This window comes from Anguilla rostrata, chromosome 8 (assembly GCF_018555375.3).
Source record: "Anguilla rostrata isolate EN2019 chromosome 8, ASM1855537v3, whole genome shotgun sequence".
NCBI lineage: Eukaryota > Metazoa > Chordata > Actinopteri > Anguilliformes > Anguillidae > Anguilla > Anguilla rostrata.
Window position 1 is genome coordinate 55323685 of NC_057940.1, and position 18735 is coordinate 55342419.

The 18735-nt window shown below is 51.3% G+C and overlaps 1 protein-coding gene across 1 annotated transcript in view; it reads left to right on the plus strand.

Moving 5' to 3' along the window:
* The first annotated feature begins 7177 nt into the window (after nt 1–7177).
* phf14 (PHD finger protein 14) overlaps nt 7178–18735 on the plus strand; it is a 49351-nt gene continuing 37793 nt past the window's right edge. The window contains 5 exon segments of the mRNA XM_064345639.1: nt 7178–7321; nt 9938–10048; nt 10738–11063; nt 11066–11512; nt 12510–12654. Of these exon segments, the coding sequence (XP_064201709.1) occupies nt 7321; nt 9938–10048; nt 10738–11063; nt 11066–11512; nt 12510–12654 (1030 nt within the window). The 5' untranslated portion in view covers nt 7178–7320.

Genomic DNA, 18735 nt, shown 5'->3' on the forward strand with positions numbered 1-18735 from the left:
TCTCTCTCCCTCGCTCGGCCTCTCTCTCTTTCTCTCTCTCTCCCTCTCTCTCTTTCTCTCTCTCTCCCTCGCTCGGCCTCTCTCTCTCTCCCTCGCTCGGCCTCTCTCTCAAACGCTCGTCTGGGTCGGGGAGAGAGAGAGAGGGAGAGAGAGAGGGAGGGATACAGAGAGAGAGAGCGAGAGAGCGAGGGAGAGAGGGATACAGAGAGAAAGAGAGCAAGAGAAAGAGAGAGAGAGGGATACAGCGAGAGAAAGAGAGAGGGAGAGAAAGAGAGAGAGAGTGAGAGGGAGCGAGAGAGCGAGGGAGCAGGGCCCGGGAGGAAACGGTAAGGGAGGGAAAGACGGCAGTGAGGTGGGGGAGAGCGAGGACGACGCCCATAAGCCAGAAATGCGCGGTGCGGGGGGGAGGTATGACAGCCCATCCGTCAGGGAAACGGGGCGCTCTGTTTTCGGCGCGCCCCCAGTTTTATAAATAGTCGCCGCCGCACTTTAAAAGGAAACAGGAAGTTGTCGAGTCGCGGCGGCGAGATCCACTTATTTATTTATTTATTTATTTATTTATCTATTTATCTATTTATCAGGGGCAGGCGGGGTGGGCTGCGGTTGGAACATCAAAGCACGCGGACCGGCGGAAATCTGACGCTTACCTGGAGGGCTAACATTCCGGAATCGTGTTCCAGGTGCGCTTTCGAGGGTTGGCGTGAATTTGTGGGGGGGGTGGGGGGGGGGGGACTCGATCAAACGGCGAGTAAGTGCGTGGCGGTCCGTGACATCACTCGCGGCGTTCGAAAGCTGGAGCGCAAAAAGTGGTCGAGGTGGATTTTTAAATTTTTTTTTTTTGGGAAAGTGGACCGGCCAAGGATTTGAATTTCAAAGCCGCACCAGAAGGAGCTGTATCCAATTTGCACAAGGGTGTAGTCACCAGCAGCTGCACTTTGAAACTCAATATCGCTTCACATTAAAAAAAAAAAAAAAAAGTATCGTAGCGGTGAGCTACGAGATGTTGATAAGACAGCAAATCAGCACCAAGGTCATACAGCTTCCATGTGATCATCTGTTTTAGGAGCTGCGAGGTCTTGCTGCCGATTGGCTGTCGTATGATCACCCAATAGATAACAGTGGTGACGTTTTTTTTCCGGAAACAATTCGCACAGCCCCTGAAGTGTGGTTGTTTACTACCACATCAGGTATAATTAAAAAGAAAAGGACAAAAAGAAATGCAATGCACCACACAGTGGCTATGAGCGTTATAGCATTCAATAATTATCATCGCGATGCGTCGCATATACTTTGAAGAGTAGGTTTTTTTGGAATGCTGATGAACTCCATTCAGTGTCAGTGTTCTGGAATGGAACTCCATCGCTTTCAATTACCAGCGGTGCTTGTTACATTAGCGATGGTTCAGTTAAGAACATTCTAATTGCAGGTTTGTGACCACTCACTTTAAAGGGTTAAATGAAACATTACATTACATTAGAGGCATTTAGCAGAAGCTCTTATCCAGAGAAGACAAACTAGACTCTTTGGCCTGAGCAAAAGTCTGTATACATGCACAGAGCCCCCCAGCCCTCCCCCCAGGGAGATTCATGCTGGATTTATCCACAACTGACACACTGCTGCGTTCTCTGGGGGGGGGGGGGGGGGATTAATTCCGTTTGTACAGAAATGTAAATATCCGTTTCGAGCCGAGCCCCGCTCTGTCTGCAATCACCGCCACCTGCGAAATCCAGGCTCCGAGCGCTCGGCCTGCGATCCGGAGTCTTCCGCGGTCTGGGCGGCCGGCGTAGCGTAGCCTCGCTAATGTTCATAAGCAGCGGCGGGCGGCGGCGCGGGGCGTAGATCAGAGGGCCGCGCCCGCGCCGCTCGCGTCCTATCGTCCGGCCCGCGGCCTCCGCCCGTCACGAGGCCGCACGCGACCGGCTCGGCGCTTCAGCGCTAGCGTCTGTTAAAAACCCGCCGTGCTCGGCTCCCGCGCGATTAATCCCGCCTTCCGGCCGGCTGCGCGCGGGATTTGCTGCTCTGCCGAACCACCGGAGCGGTGTGTGTGTGTGTGTGTGTGTGCCTGAGTGTGTGTGTGTATGTGTGTGTGTCCTCGGAGCGCCTGCCTTCGCTTCGTCTGCGGTGCAATGATCAGGAAAACTGGATTTGGAGCTGAGAGGTTGCGGGTTTCATGCCCTGCCGGGGCATTGCTCGTCGTGCCCCGCGAGCGAGGCACGGCGATATCCGATCGGTTATCCAAATGGACTGGATGAGCATCTGCTAAATGCTGATTGGATGTAATTTCAGTTAGAATGGTAGGAAGGGTGAGGAGTTTGGAAGGCGGAAATATTCGCTGCCACAGGAAATCATACAGGCCATTCAGCCCAACTAGTGAGTAACCAACCCTGCTCCTGGAGATCTACCATCCTGGAGCTTTTCATTTCAACCCTAATTCCGCACCCCAGACTCTACTAATTGGCAGCTCAACAAGATCTCTAGCTGATGACTGATGTGCAGATTTAGCATCTCTTTTTATTATATTTTTGCAACGTAATAAAATAAATGTTCAGTGTTAATTCTACTCTCAATAGAGTTTTGTGTGAAGGGGTAAAATGAATTCCAGGTGAGCTAAGTTTTGTTACCTCAGGTGTGGACCAGGTGGACCTCCTTGTGTTCTGACGGTTTTTTGGAGATCGCTTTGAGTGCACGCACGATCCAGTATCCCTAATCCAGGACTGGGCCGGCTGTGTTCCAGAACCGCAGACTGCTGCTCCTCTCGGACCTGGGGTCCGGCCTGTCGCGTTTGGTTCCGACCGCACCCAGGTGTCGTGTCCTCCCCCTCTACCCCCCACACGGTGTTTTCCGGAGTGAAAAAAGGTTCCCAGGAAAGGGTTAAAATCCGGGCTTCCTGCGGTTGCCGTGGTGTTGAGCGCCTCGACGGTCAACCTGGCTTAATAAAAAAAATAAATAAAAAAATCTTTGAAATTTTAATTACCGTGCAATTAACCCCGGCGATCCGCAGGGGCCGAGGGACGGCGTTCGTTGAGGGACGCGGTTAACGAACTGGATTTGTGTCGCGGCGCGGATCTCTGGTGCCGGCCAAAATCAATTTCCAGCAGCACGGTGTCGAGGTAAACACAATTACCGGCGTAAATACGGTGCGGAAGAGCCGCGGCTACTGCCTCCAACCACAGGCATTCAGATCAGAGCTGCTCACTGAAGAGCTGCCGTCTCCCAACCCTTCAAATCGAGAAAATATAAAATGTGATCATCTTCGGAAAATTCAAGGTGCATCTCTCTTATTCAGAGGGTCTCTATCAGCATTTCCTCTGTCAGCGTTCCGCTCCCCAAAAAAGGAAAACCGAACAGAATTCCCACGCGATTTTCCCCAGTGTTCCCGCTTTATCCAGCGATATCCCAAACGTCTGCTGCATGCATGCGGCTTTCCCGTTCCTGCCCTAACTGCAGCCCCTGGATTTTAACGAGCTGTTAATTGTTCCTAATTAGACGTGTTTAATGTCTAATTAAGGGACAGTTTGAGACTTCCTGGTTTCAAGAGAGACCTGATCATGTGACACTGAACTGGCCAGCTTCCTGTGCGGCAGCGGCATCGTCGCGTTCCGTTCGGCACGGAGGACGCACGCGCACGTGGGGGTCTCCTTCCAGAACATTCTGCCAGGCCGGATCAGTCGATCTTTGCACAGAGCGATTTAGCACGCACACGTACCGAGGGTCTCCTTCCAGAACTTTCTGCCAGGCCGGATCAGTCGATCTTTGCACAGAGCGATTTAGCACGCACACGTACCGAGGGTCTCCTTCTAGAACTTCCTGCCAGGCGGATCAGTCGATCTTTGCACAGAGCGATTTAGCACGCACACGTACCGAGGGTCTCCTTCTAGAACTTCCTGCCAGGCCGGATCAGTCGATCTTTGCACAGAGCGATTTAGCACGCCACGTCGAGGGTCTCCTTCTAGAACTTCCTGCCAGGCCGGATCAGTCGATCTTTGCACAGAGCGATTTAGCACGCACACGTACCGAGGGTCTCCTTCTAGAACTTCCTGCCAGGCCGGATCAGTCGATCTTTGCACAGAGCGATTTAGCACGCACACGTACCGAGGGTCTCCTTCTAGAACTTCCTGCCAGGCCGGATCAGTCGATCTTTGCACAGAGCGATTTAGCACACACGTACCGAGGGTCTCCTTCCAGAACTTCCTGCCAGGCCGGATCAGTCGATCTTTGCACAGAGCGATTTAGCACGCACACGTACCGAGGGTCTCCTTCTAGATCATTCTGCCAGGCCGGATCAGTCGATCTTTGCACAGAGCGATTTAGCCGACACGCTACGAGGTCTCCTTCCAGAACTTTCTGCCAGGCCCGGGATCAGTCGATCTTTGCACAGAGCGATTTAGCACGCACACGTACCGAGGGTCTCCTTCTAGAACTTCCTGCCAGGCCGGATCAGTCGATCTTTGCACAGAGCGATTTAGCACGCACACGTACCGAGGGTCTCCTTCTAGAACTTCCTGCCAGGCCGGATCAGTCGATCTTTGCACAGAGCGATTTAGCACGCACACGTACCGAGGGTCTCCTTCTAGAACATTCTGCCAGGCCGGATCAGTCGATCTTTGCACAGAGCGATTTAGCACGCACACGTACCGAGGGTCTCCTTCTAGAACTTTCTGCCAGGCCGGATCAGTCGATCTTTGCACAGAGCGATTTAGCACATACACATACCGAGGGTCTCCTTCTAGAACTTTCTGCCAGGCCGGATCAGTCGATCTTTACTCAGAGCGATATTCAGGCCGAGCGTGACGGCGATACGCACACTTACGCTTTCCCGCCGAACGCCATCGCCGTTCACGGCCGCGTTTGCCCCGCGTCGACCTTGACCGTCTGGGAAGACCGGTGGAAATGACCTTCAACACCCCCCCCCCCCATGCAGCCTCACGCTGTGACGTAACCGCGGAAATAATAAAAGTCGGAGGAACCTGACGCCGTTTGATAGTAATGTCCGCGTGTGCAGGGGGGGGTTGGCGGGCCGGGGGGGGCAGACAGTGGGGGGGGGGGGAGGGTTTGGCAGGCCGGGGGGGCAGGCAGTGGAGGGTTTGGCGGGCCAGGGGGCAGGGAGTGGTGGGGGGGCGGGTTTTTCGATGCGGACGCGATAAAGACTCCGCGGCTGTGGAGTACAGTGCCATTCGTCATCGAGCGGCAAGGACAATCGTAATCATCTCTCTCACTCGGCCGGCTCATCAGTCTTCCCCCCCCCCCCCTCGGTGCGTATCAGGATCAATCTGCGCTCGTTTATATTAATCATCGCCTGTTTGCCAAACTGCCCAAAGTCAGTGGAGGACAACGGAAACAAAAACAAACAAAAAAAACAGACCTGCCGTCCCCTGCACACCTGCGTGTACACATCACATTACAATATAACGACCTCGTAAAACGTTCAGCTGCGTTTGACTGACTCAGGAGACGCATCGAAAACCCCATCCATCCTCCTGTTAGTCTGAACTGAAGCATTATTTTTTTTAGTACACCATAAAAATGGTAGCACTTTACCCAAGAAGTTTATTAAATACATACATACAGAAATATATTTACAATTTTTTTATTTTGCAATTTATAAGGTGCATTCATCTTCATATATGTGAACACAAACACACACACAGGTCTTAAAACACAGATTGTGTGTTTGGGTAATAAGGGGTAATGCGAGATCTTTTATTCCTAATGGGGATACAGAACCTTAAATTACAGGCATTTAACAGACGCTCTTATCCAGAGCGATTCACACAACCTTTACACAGCATTTACACTGCATCCATTTATAAAGCTGGATGTATACTGAAGCAATGCTGGTTAAGTACCTTGCTCAAGGGTACAACAGCAGTGTCCATCCTGGGAATCGAACGTATGACCTTATGAGGTTACAAGCCCAGTTCCTTACCCATTATGTTACACTGCCACCCCGTGTTTTCCCTGTATGGTACACACTGTGTACTTATAGATGCTTATATACACAGTAGATAAATACTCTATAGGCCAATAGTATAATTTTGACGTACTGTTCCTCTTGACAGATTCCAGTAAGGACAGCATGTGAGTTTCATACTTGGCCCTAACATGTACACTATGTACAGAACATGTACACTTCTCAGCCCGAGGGACAGTGTCTTCTCACAGCAAGGTTGTGGGTTCGAATCCCAGCCGAGAGCCTCTCTGTGGAGTTTGCATGCTCTCCCCCCGTGTCCGCTTGGGTTTCCACTGGGTACCCCGGTTTCCTCCCACATTCCAAAGACACGCAGATTAGGCTGTTTGGAAACTCTAAATTGCCCACAGGTATGAGTGTGTGAGTCAATGGTGTGTGCCCTGCGATAGATTGGCGGCCTGTCCAGCGTGTATTCTTGCATCTCGCCCAGTGCATGCTGGGATAGCGCGCGACCCTGCTCAGGATAAGCGGGTATAGATAATGGATGGATGTTAGTTTCCCTTCCCTCTAAAAATTATAATTAAATAAATTAAAATACACAAGAACATTTCCTGTTTGTTGTCCCCTCCCACACAATTTACTGCCACGTAGTAAAAGGTTTAGTGTTAAATCGACTCTTTCAGAGTTGGCTACATACGGTCCCTCCCTACTGGACTCGTATTCTTTTAAGAGTGGAATTAACACTGGACATTTTCCTGTGCAGTTAGAATCACACTCATTAGTTGCATGATGAATGTTGTCGATTGTGCCAAACTAAACTGAAATATGATGCATAAGAAAAATTCGCAAAACGTGGCCTATTATTCAGATCCATACACCCACCGCCTGCGCAAGAAAGACATCGTTGTTTTTACCATCGCATTCTTAATCAATAGGCTTATAATCAGGCACACATAGCTGCAGTTCGAATTCTAAAACATTATGCAAAAAAATCAATGGTGATAATGCAGTTAAAAAGCATGCATTTCTGCGAACATTGTTGATGTCATCAGTTAACAATGTAACTTAGATGAAAGTTAAATAACACTGGTAAGCTAAATATGAAAGAAAAAAAACTATAGCGCTCTGAACTTCAAGCCCAATCGCCGAGTTTAACGTGTTTTTAACTGATAAGTGAGTCTGGCAGTAGATTTGGTGAATCATATTCACAAAACATTTTTGCGACACCCACGCCCATGTGTAGGCTACATTTCGCGGTAAAGCGGAGGACGCCCATTTCGGTGCCATGGTTTCCACTTCAACCCTTCCTATAACGTCACGACTACGTGTGCGCTACGTCTACACATAAACATATTGGATGGGGCGTCCATTGTGCCATTGTTCATCCCGGTTAAAAACGTGAAACCCGAAAGAGTGAGTGAAACTTATTCCATAATCGTTTCTGTTTTTGAAGACCACGAAGTATCCTATTGTATAAATAGAACTCTGGTTATGTGCCTCGATTGGACGCGAATTAACATTATTGCAAGATTAATATTATTGCCGTTGGTGGCTAGCTGGCTAGTTTGGCCTGGGTTCTGCAATGACTAGCTTAGCCAACTAACGTGACTTGTGATCAATGGGTAGTCGCACGTTTGGTGACATGCTACGGTTTCAGAATATGTTAAAACATAGGCAATCACGGATGTTTAGCTACAGACAACAAGCATGCATTCAAACGTCTTGTTTTGTTGTCACAGTGTTTATGGGGGAAGCTAGCTTCTAATAAGCGAGCTAGCTTGCTCATTCTGCAGCGTTATATGAACGGTAGTCCAGCTGAGTTATGCATCGTGGATGCGGATAGAATCGCTTCTACATAAGCGTTAGCCAGTTTGTTATATTACCAATACAGATAGATAACTAGCTAATTTTAGCGGCACAATGTCGTTGGTAAGTGCCGAGGGCTTTTCATTATTATAGCAAAAGGCACGTCGCCGTTCATCGTTTGCACACCTTTGCCCTTCTCAGTTTAAATTGGCTCGATAGAATCGGGTTAATTTAGGGTGTTTTACTACTGAAATGTGGCTCAAACGTACACAATCTCAACGGTGGACTCAGTTTATGCTCGCTGTGTAGCGTCGGCCCTTTGTCAAGCGGTGAACGGGGGTGTACAATTTGGCGTTCGATGCAAAATGCGTCCAAAATTTACTAAATCATTAGTGAAGCGCCCAATATTCATGAAATATTTGCGTGGATACCTCGGCAGATTTTATTACTATTTTACTTAAGAACAATTAGTTTGTAAACAAACAATTTCCTCCGCGGTTTATCCTCTCAGATGCGGTTAACAAAGGTGCGTGATGCAGGTGTGATCTAACCGCAATGCGACACGGTGTTTACTTTCAGGAGCGAATACAAGCAGATCGCCTTTTTGGGTTTTCTTGCACGCGATTATAAGATTGGTAGGCCTGTTATTATGGAAAAAGGAAATCAAAAAAGTGTCTGCAAAAAACAGTCTGGAAGTGACATTCAGGGACATAGTCATTCAGTTTGATACGGGGTCAGCTGGTAACTGAGCTGAGCAGTGTGTGTCCTGTTGAGTTCTATAAAACACAGTTTGGGGTTTGGGCAGTTTCGCAGAGACGTTGTTTTCACTAGGAAGCCTATTATACGTTATAAAACACAAAGTGTAGCAATCCTTATGCAAGGTTCTTTCAGTGCTTCTTCAAGGTCTGTTTTGTGTTTTAGGCTTGTGGGAGGGCAGGCCTTTCCACGTAAAATAAAAAGGCTCCTGTATTTGGTAAAGTTGGCGTCTTATTTTGAACGTTTGGCGATGCACTGTGTGAACTGTCCTCAGGTTCTGGGCAGGTAAGGACCGCCACCCGGAATATTAGCGGGCTCCACACGTGACTGTGCTCAATACTGGGACAGTGTCACAGGTCCCGTAGTCCACTTCCACAAATTGAGACAAAAATCTCCGCTCCCCTTTTGATTTGTGTCCTTAAAGACGCCAATGTCTCTGGCTCCATTGCAGAGCCTTAAACCGTATTGATTTAATTCGTTCTGCTTTCTGATGTGATCCTGCGATTATTCAAACTGCGTAGATGAACATGAGCCCACGTCTTGTTTTGGGTTCTGTCCTGGTGTTGTCTTGAGCTGTTGACAAACGCTGCCTATTTAAGGGGGGAAAGACAGGTGTGTGTGCAGTTGGAAAATATCGGGCTTCTCTCTACCTGCTTTGACTTGACGAGAGTGCCTGTGATGACAGCAGATGAGTTCAGAAGTTTCTGGAGAGAGTGGCAGGTAACGCGTAGCTCACGGTAGCGCAGGCTAGCACCCTGAGCACCTGACGGAGCCAGAGGTGGGTAATGGCGGTAAAACGCTGGTGACCGTGTCAATCACAGGTCAGGTTGAGCTCACTGCAGACCAGACACAGGAGCAGACCTCCTGTACTGGGATATTTATAGTAGCGATGAAGATTATAGTGATGACATTAATGAAGGGGATGATGGTAGTGAGGAAGATGAAGTAGTTAATGACAATGAAGGTGAAGAAGTTGTTGATTGTGGTTGTGGCACAAGTGGGGATGATCTTGATGACGCTGGTTGTCGTGGTGATTTTCTTGATGAACATTACGTTGATTACAATGGTGGTAGTAGTGAAGATCATAATGATTGGATATAATGGTTGTAGCGGTGATGATCATGATAGTGATGTTGGTTATGATCCCGGTGGTGGTAATCATGTCGATGATGACGTTGGTTATGATGGCGTCCGTGGTGGTGGTGATGATGATGACGTTGGTTATGATGGCGTCCGTGGTGGTGGTGGTGATGATGATGGTGATGGTGGTTATGATGGCGTTCGTGGTGGTGATGATGGTGATGGTGGTTATGATGGCGGTCGTCGTCATGATGATGATGGTTATGGTGGTCGTGGGGATGATGATGATGACGGTGGTTATGATGGTTGTTGTGGACAAATTACCCCACGGGGTTCAATAAAATATATCTTCCTCTTCTTCTTCCTCTTCTTCTTGCGCCCTCCCAGTGGATCGTGGGTCGAAACGGCGGCAGGTGAAGCCCCTGGCCGCCTCCCTCCTGGAGGCCCTGGACTACGACAGCTCCGACGACAGCGACTTCGAGGTGGAGGACGCCTCAGGTAACCGCCGACGACCGCCGCCAAAGATCACCCTCACGCAAAGATAATAAAGCGATAAACCCATCCTTGTGAGCCTGAGCCCTTTCACCTCAGGGATAGTGGTGAGAAATGACCCCGAATATGAACCCGGATTTCCACAGACGCGGGTAAGTCTTTAGGAAGGCGGCGAATGTGCAGACAGCTTTGTGCAGTTGCGTGCGTTTAGGGTGGGTTTTTTTTTCACGCCCGTGATTTGTGGTGTCCCAGAGTCCGCAGACACAGCGGCTACTCTGCTTCGCGCTCTCTGAAAATGTTGTGGCGTGGGTGGGTGGGGGGGGGGGGGGGGAGCAGAGCCGGGTGTAGCTGGAAGCAGAGGACAGGAGGAGCACTGGAGCAGAGTTATCTGATGAGTGTATGGAGTCTGAGGTGCACAGCAAGGGCCGATCCATTTCGGGATTTGTGCCAACTTAACGTGCCAACTGCTCTTAATTATTTAATTGGCTCAGTCATATCCAGATCTGATGTTTGTTTAGGCAGCAGCTACCGACTGGAAAGTTTAAAGATTTTACTGAGCTCAAGTACAAGAGTAAACCAGTTCGGTCTATAGAGCTGTCGGAGAACTGAAGCTGAGGCACCCGGTTGGAGTGAAAACCAGCCGTGGATCGGCGCTCCAGGACCGGAGTCTGTGGGTGACGTTCCTGTTTCGGCAGGGTCGGAGGGCAGCGGGAACGGGAGCGACGAGGACGGGTCCAAGGAGAGCGGCGGCGGCTCGGAGAACGACTCGGACGCCGGGGGATCGGGCGACGAGGAGGAAGTGGAGGAGGAGGAAGAGGTGTCGGCGGAGGTGCAGGCGGAGGAAGAGGAAGAGCGGGGGAACGAGGGGAGCAAGGAGGTGACCCCGGAAAGCGCGGCGGTGGACGAGGAGGAGGTGGGGGAGGGGAAGGGGAAGGAGTCGCCGGACAGCGGCGGGAAGGAGGAAGGGGGCGTGTCCTCCAGGGGCAGGAGGCGGGGCGAGAAGGCGGCGGGCAGTCGAGCGGGGCTGGGGGCGGAGTCGGGGGCGGGGCCTCGGAGGAAGGGGGCGCGGGCGAGCCCAGGAAGTGGAACCTGCGGCGGAACCGCCCGGCGCTGGACTTCGCCACCATGGAGGAGCTGAACGACATCGACGACTACGACAGCGAGGACGACAACGACTGGCGCCCCGCCCCCGGCAAGAAGAGCCGGCGCGGGGGGGGGCAGAAGGGCGGGGGGGCCGGCGGCGAGGGCGGGGGGGACGGGGAGGACGAGGAGGAGGAGGACGACGAGGAAGGCGAGGAGGGCAGCGAGGAAGAGGAGGACGAGGACCACGAGGCGGAGGGGGAGGAGGACAGCAGCAGCGGCAGCGAGAAGGAGGAGAAGAAGCAGAAGCGCAAGGCCAAGGGCGTGGGTGCCTACGACGACGAGCTGACCAATGACAGCCTGAGCCTGTCCCAGGGCAAGGGCAACGAGGTAGGAGGGCTCACCGCTTAAATTAGCACTGTCATACTGAGAGAGAGAGTGTGTGTGTGTGTGTGTGAGAGTGTGTGTGAGAGTGTGTGTGAGAGTGTGTGTGAGAGTGTGTGTGTGTGTGTGTGTGTGTGTGTGAGTGTGAGTGTGAGTGGAGTTGTGTGTGAGTGTGTGTGGTGGTGTGGTGGAGTATGTGTGTGTGAGTGCGGAGTGGTAGTCCCTGTGTGAGTGTGTGTGTGTGTGTGTGTGTGTGTGTGAGAGAGAGTGTGTGAGTGTGTGTGATAGGCGGCAGTGTAGTATTATGGGTAAGGAGTTGGTCTTGTAACCTAAAGGTTGCAGGTTCGATTCCCCTGTAGGACACTGCCACTGTACCCTTGAGCAAGGTACTTAACCTGCATTGCTTCAGTATATATCTTGCTGTATAATTGGATACAATGTAAGTCGCTTTGGATAAGAGCGTCTGCTAAATGCCTGTTATGTAATATGTGTCTGTGACTGCCTGTGTGTGTGAGTGTCTCGGTGTGTGTGAGTGTTTGTGAGAGAGAGAGTGTGTGAGTGTGTAATCAGCATTTGTTTTTCATTTCCATGATATTATTCTAAATTAATTGTCTCTTGTTCTTTTCGCTAAAAAAAAAAGAATAGCAAAGTAATTAAACTGAAAACGTAAAAAAAACAAAAATGCGGAGCAACATTTTGATTTCCATTTGGATTTAAATCTCAGAGTTTCTCCGGACGCAAAGCTCCGTGATCAGATTTGGCGGTATCAGTTCCTGCGATCGGAGCGTAAGCGGATGCGGCTCTGCGGGGGGATTTCAGCCAATCCACTTAGCCTGGGAATCCGAGAATCCTGGGAAATAAAACAAACCAAGGCGATTCAGATTAGCGAGCGCGCTGGGAAGCTGAGGAGGGGGACTTTTCCCGCCCTGGCAACCAGGGGGGGGTTCGCGGGGCGCCATGTTGAGTGACTCCCCGTTCCTCCCTCACCCTCCCTTTTACCCAGGATTCCCTGCTGCCGGACCGAGCGCAGGCCTGGGGCTCGCAGAGGATGGAGCACATCCTGATCTGCTGCGTGTGCCTGGGGGACAACAGCGAGGACGCGGACGAGATCATCCAGTGCGACAACTGCGGCGTGACCGTGCACGAGGGTGAGCCGCGACGTCCCTGTAACGTCCCCCTAACATTCCCCTAACGTTCCCCTAACGTCCCCCCGACGTTCCCCCAACGTCCCCCACGTCCCCCAACGTTCCCCTAACGTCCCTCTAACATTCCCCTAACGTTCCCCCAACGTTCCCCCAACGTTCCCCTAACATTCCCCAACGTTCCCTAACGTCCCCCAACGTTCCCTCCAACGTTCCCCTAACATTCCTAACGTTCCCCCAACGTTCCCTAACATTCCCCCAACGTTCCTCTAACTTCCCACGTCCCAACGTTCCCTAACGTCCCCCAACGTTCCCTAACGTTCCCCTAACGTTCCCCTCTAACGTCCCCTAACATTCCCCTACGTCCCCCTAACGTCCCTGAACGTTCCCCCAACGTCCCCCACGTTCCTTAACATTCCCCACGTTCCTCAACGTTCCCTAACGCCTCTAACGTCCCCTAACATTCCCCCACGTCCCCAATTCCAACGTCCCCCAACGTTCCCCTAACACGGTTTTAATGTTGCCTTAATGTAGACCAACTCATTCGCCTAAAGCTCAATTCTTCTAATGTTCACAGAAATGAGCAAGCACACATACACATGCACACCAGCACACACAGACACAGATGGACACACACACACACTCTCTCTCTCTCTCTCTCTCACACACACACACACACACAGGCACCGACAACATAGCAGCCATTTCCTGTGCTTATCTCTCCTTCTAATATTATTATTCCACTGAGGAATCTGGGGTTAAAAATACTGCCTTTAGATATTCAGTTTAAATCTGGGGTTAAAAATACTGCCTGTATACTCAGCATAAATCTTATCTCTGAATGTATCGTACATGTTTATTTTGGCTGGACTGCAACAGCAGGGCCAGCCCTACAAACGCGAATGTCCGTGACTGAGTGAGTGATGAAGTTACACCATTGGTCGGCCGAGTTGTGAAGTCACACCATTGGTCGGCCGGTCCAGCCATATACTGTGTACTTGTGTTTTGTGTCTGCGGCCAAATATTCGTGTCGTTCTTATCCAGTAATAACCAGGCTTTACGCGCTGCAGTGAGGTCATGAATCACATGAGCGTGCTGACTGGAGATGCCCCCCCCCCCCCTCACTGTAAGGCTCTATTGCGCCTCAGCCCCCCGATCCTCCTTTTACACCCCCCCCCCCTCCCCTCATATCTGATCCCGTCCTGCGGAGGAGCTGGAGGATGGGGTGGGGGGGGGTGGGGCCGTGTCTTATCAGGGTTTCATAAATCTGTCAGCCGGAAGGACAACAACGAGCCTCCCTGTCTGCCACATCCGGAGGAGGAGCGGAGAGAGGGGAGGAGGGAGAGAGAGAGAGGAGAGGGAGGAGGGAGAGAGGAGGGAGGGAGGGAGGAGAGGGAGAGAAGGAGGAAGAGGAGGAGGAGGGAGAGGGAGAGAGAGGGGGCGGGAGAGGGAGCGAGAGAATGAGTGGGGGGGGAGAGAGATGGAGAGAGGGAGAGTGAGAGAGAGAGATACAGATGGTGGGAGGGAGAAGGAGAGCAGAGGGAGTGTGAAGGGAATGAAAAAGAGCAAGAAAGAGAGGGTTAAAGTGAGAGAGTGAGGAAAAGAAAGACTGACATAATTTCTCCATCTGTCTACAGGACGTGGTGCTACAGGAAGTGGGCTGTGTTTCTGTGCCAATGCCCCCCCCTCCCCCCCCAGCTGAATGGACAGCTGGTCTGCTGTGCCTCCCCACTGCTAGGTGCACCTGCCCCAGCTGTGGTGTGGATGGGGCTAGGGCAGTTTGGGGGTGGGGGAGGAAGACAGGCAGGTTTAGTGTCACAGACGGTCACATGACCCTATAATACTGACCCCCCCCTGAACAGGAGAGCACCAGTGTTTGAGTCAGGACTACAGTAGCACTGAAGCGTTTGAGCACTCGGGGGGTGGGGGGCGGCAGCGCGGGTGAACAACACTGCTGGGGACACAGATCCGTTACCGTGGTGACGGGCCGGATGGGGGCGGGGCCTGACGAGCGAGTCGCTCCAGATGGTGACATAACCTCGTGCCTGTCAGTCGTTTTAGGGGTGGGGATTTATCTGGGCCTCCTGCCGTTTCTCCGTGTCGTAGGTCCGCTGGCTCGGCGATCGGGAACAGATTTGAAGCGGTTCTGTCCCCCCCCGGCTCACCCCGAGAGCCCGCGTTTCGCCGCCTCGCGTCGGCCCGAGGTCCGAGACCCGCTCAGCCCGCGGCCCGGTCCCCCGCCACACGCGGGAAGTCAGGGGGGACGTCTCCAGGCGCCGGCGCCGGAGTGGTGGCAGATTGTCCGCCGCTGGGCCCGAAGCCAGGCTCTAAATTTCTCCCTGTCCCCTCTGAGGGGTCACCTCCCTGGGGCACAGTGGCCACTCCAGCCCCCTGCTCCGGGCCTTCTGCTCAGTAGAGGCCGGCGGTCTCAGCAGACATCCTGTCACCAGCACACTGTTCTCTTCCCCTCTGTCCTCTGTCCATCTCTAGAGGGGAAAAAAACAAAAACAACGCAAAGATTCTAACAAATACCAAAAAGAGTATTTAAAGACCGGTGACACTTTTTATATCTGCCATAAAGATTTATTCTCTAGTTACTGAAAGTGCAGACTGAGGTGAGCGTGTTTGAACACCTGGCTGATCCTCTGGCAGGTGCTTGCAGGGGATATCGCCTCCTGTCCGTGTCGCCACGGTTACAGTAGAAGCCATTTTTTTCTCCCTCGATTTGATTTGAAGGAGCAGCGTTGCGAGCGGCTGACTGATTTACTGACTTCCTGCCCGACTGGCCATTTGGACCCACAGATGGGATTGGCTATGGTTTGCCACTAGGCAAGAGAAAGTTAGAATAAGGGAAATGGAATAATTGCAGATTATTATTGTACTCTCTTTCTTTCTCCCTCCCTCTCTCTCTCCCCCTCTCTTTTTCTCTTTCTTTTTGTCTGCCCTGCCTCAGAAAGTTTGCACAAACATTTTACAAACATGTCCACATTACAGGAAGATGACTTGGCTGTTTTGCGGTTGAGATTTAGCGTTTTTTTATTTATTTATTTGAATTTGGAAAGGAAAAGACGGCAGTTCACAGCGGGAGGACCTGGTACTTGGCTGCCGTGGTTACAGGCTCCGCCTCTCTCTGGTGCGTTTCATGGATGACGGACTAGTGAGGGCCGTAGATGCGGACCGCGTTACGCGAGCTAACGGGCGCTAACGAGCTTTCCGCTTGGCACCGCGGTTTTAATTAATTGCGTACCGTTTGGGGGCAGTGCGTTTATTTGTTTGCAGTTCTAAAATTTAATTGTTCCAATTACACAAGTTTATGGTTTCAGCTTCAGGGCCATCGTTGATGTTTAAAGCTCATTTTGAAATAGAAATAACTTTGAAAGATTGCCGTACAGCGATTAGCATGCTGCAGGCGTCGACTTCCCAGTGGAGTCTCCTCTGTGGAGCGGTCATTCCCTGCTTTTTTTTTTCTTTTTAAACGTGTTTAATTTCTCCACTTAAACGGGGGTGGAATGGCATTTCCGCCAGAGTGAAGTTTAAGTGGACGCATGTTGCGCTAACGGTCTTAGCCGCTCTCTCCGATCTCACCGTCGCACGCCCGTAAAGTGCATTAAAGTGAGGAATATTCCATCAGATTGGGGGGGGGCATTGGATGTCTATCCCCCCCCCCCCCCTCCCCTCCCCTCCACACAAAGTAACCCATGGAGTGGAAAAACCTTTTTTAAGGATAATTGTAAGACAGCAGGGATGGTCCTTAGAGGAAATTAAACTCACGGTTAGCGTTTGGTTGGATGCGTTGAGTGTTTATAGGCGGGGGGAGGCGGGGGGGTGGTGGTGTTGAGCAGTGGTTCTGAAACGGGGGTAGGGGTGAGGTTGGTTTTACTTACAGACACAACTGCGGGTGTGGCGAGCTGTTAATTCTCCTTAATTAGACATTAAAAGTCTGCTGAGGGTTATTTTACCCTCTTAAACTCACGTTATGTCAGAAATGAGTGTATAAGCTGTAAATTAATGTCCCATGGAGGAGAGGAGTGTTAGGTTTTGAGGAAGAGTGGGAGAAAGGGAGGGGGAGAGAGAAGAGGAGCCATGAATTGGTTCCATTTTTGAATCCGCATTTTCTTTCTTTTTCAAGAAGGAAACGAGGAGGAAAATAAGCAGGCAGATTTCTGACCCTGGGCTGATGATTTAAGAGGGAGAGAAAGCTCTAGCGCTGCCTTTTCAGGCTCCGCCTCCTGCCGTTGTTTGAGGCTCCGCCTCTGCCATTTGAGACTCCGCCTCCCCTCTGCCATTTGAGACTCCGCCTCCCCTCTGCCGTTTGAGGCTCCGCCCCCCAGTCTTCTCGCTTGTGCGCGGTCTCTTCGTTAAACCCCCCCTAATTGCCCCGGAGTCCCTCTGGAATGGGGCGGGGGGTCCGAGGGTCGGGGGTTCGGTCCGCTCAGCCGTCGATGAACCCAAGAGAAGAGAGAGAGAGAGAGAGAGGAGAGAGAGAGAGAGAGAGAGAGAGGAGAGGAGAGAGAGAGAGAGAGAGAGAGGAGAGGAGAGGAGAGGAGAGAGAGAGGAGAGGAGAGGGAGAGGGAGAGGGAGAGAGAGGGAGAGGGAGAGGGAGAGGGAGAGGGAGAGAGGGAGAGGGGGAGAGAGAGGGAGAGGGAGAGGAGAGAGAGAGGAGAGGGAGAGAGGGAGAGGGAGGAGGGAGAGGGAGAGGGAGAGAGATTGAATTGAAGTTATCTGCGGCCATCCATCTTACACAGGCTAATCCGCGGCGCGTCCTCGGACAGGTAGCGAATGAGATCAATGGGCCCTGCTCCTTCTTCAACTAAATATAGATTACTGTCGTACGGCGAACGTGAGCCTGTTTTTTCCCTTTTCTTTTTTACTCACTCTCTTTCAAGAAGCGCTTTTATCTGATTCCTCCTAGGGCGCGCATTTTCGGTCAGTGATCGATGCCGGAGACGGCCTTTTTTCCTTCCCCCTCCATTCTTACCCAGCGCTGTGTCGAACGCTCGGCCCGAGGGACTTCCCGGTGGTCGCCATTTTATTTCTCTAAATAGAGCCTTTAGAGTATTTTTATTTATTTATTTTTTTGAGCTTTCGACGCGGTGTGCGGGACGCACATTTCGTGTTTGTTGCGGCTGAAAGGAGACGTTTAAAGGGCCTCTGTGTCTGTGTGACGTCCTGTAGGGCGGCTCGGAGCCCCTGATGCTGATGCAACAATCGCTACTAGTGATTCGAAAGCAGTGGAGTTCTAGAACTCTGACTTGGAATGTTGGGGGGAAAAAACATTCCAAACACCCGGTCTTCTAAGGGTTAAATCGCCAGTGGAGGATCAGGTTTGTCCTGTTATCGCGTAGCGGATCAGCGTTTGGGACGTGGGCCCTGGGAAACTGATCCTGAAGCTCAGCAGGCACTGTGACTTCCAGAGCCTTTGTGAAACATCACATGGAGTTGGACATAAAGAAATGTGCTTTTCCCAAATGATATATAAAAAATACACAAAGAAGAAACGAAAGATTGCCTGTATACACCCCATGGCTGCTGTTATAGTTTTTACGCTTAAAAAAAAAAAAAAAACTATGATGGAGTGTGCAGCTCTTACATGGACTAGGTAATAAAAAAATGTGCTCTTTCCAAAAAGAAAAATGTTTTCATTGTTTGGGGGAATAATACCTGTAGCAGGCTGGGCTGTTGCTAGGCAGCTGAGGCCTACAGGCTGCAGGTGCTCGATTGGCCGTTGGGTAGGAGCTCGCTGCTTTGAGTGACATCACACTCGTATTTGCATGAAGCATTAAATTATGGCCATCTGACCCCCCAGGAATAAATTTTTCTGGGCCATACCGATATGGCCGCACGTCCCAGTGTGACATCACTTCCTGTGCTAGCGGTTCACTGGGCCGATCGTGGTTAAACATCCTGTTCGGTTAAAAGTGCCTCCCTGGGTTCAGCCTCGTTCCTCCCCCCCCTTCCCTCAAACTGGCGAACTGGCGGTTTTGGGCCAGGGATAATCTCCACTTGGCGGATTATAAAATTATCCCTCCGTCATCAGTATTTTTTCGGGCGGCTTAGCGCACATTAGCCGCCGCCCCCGTGGCTTAG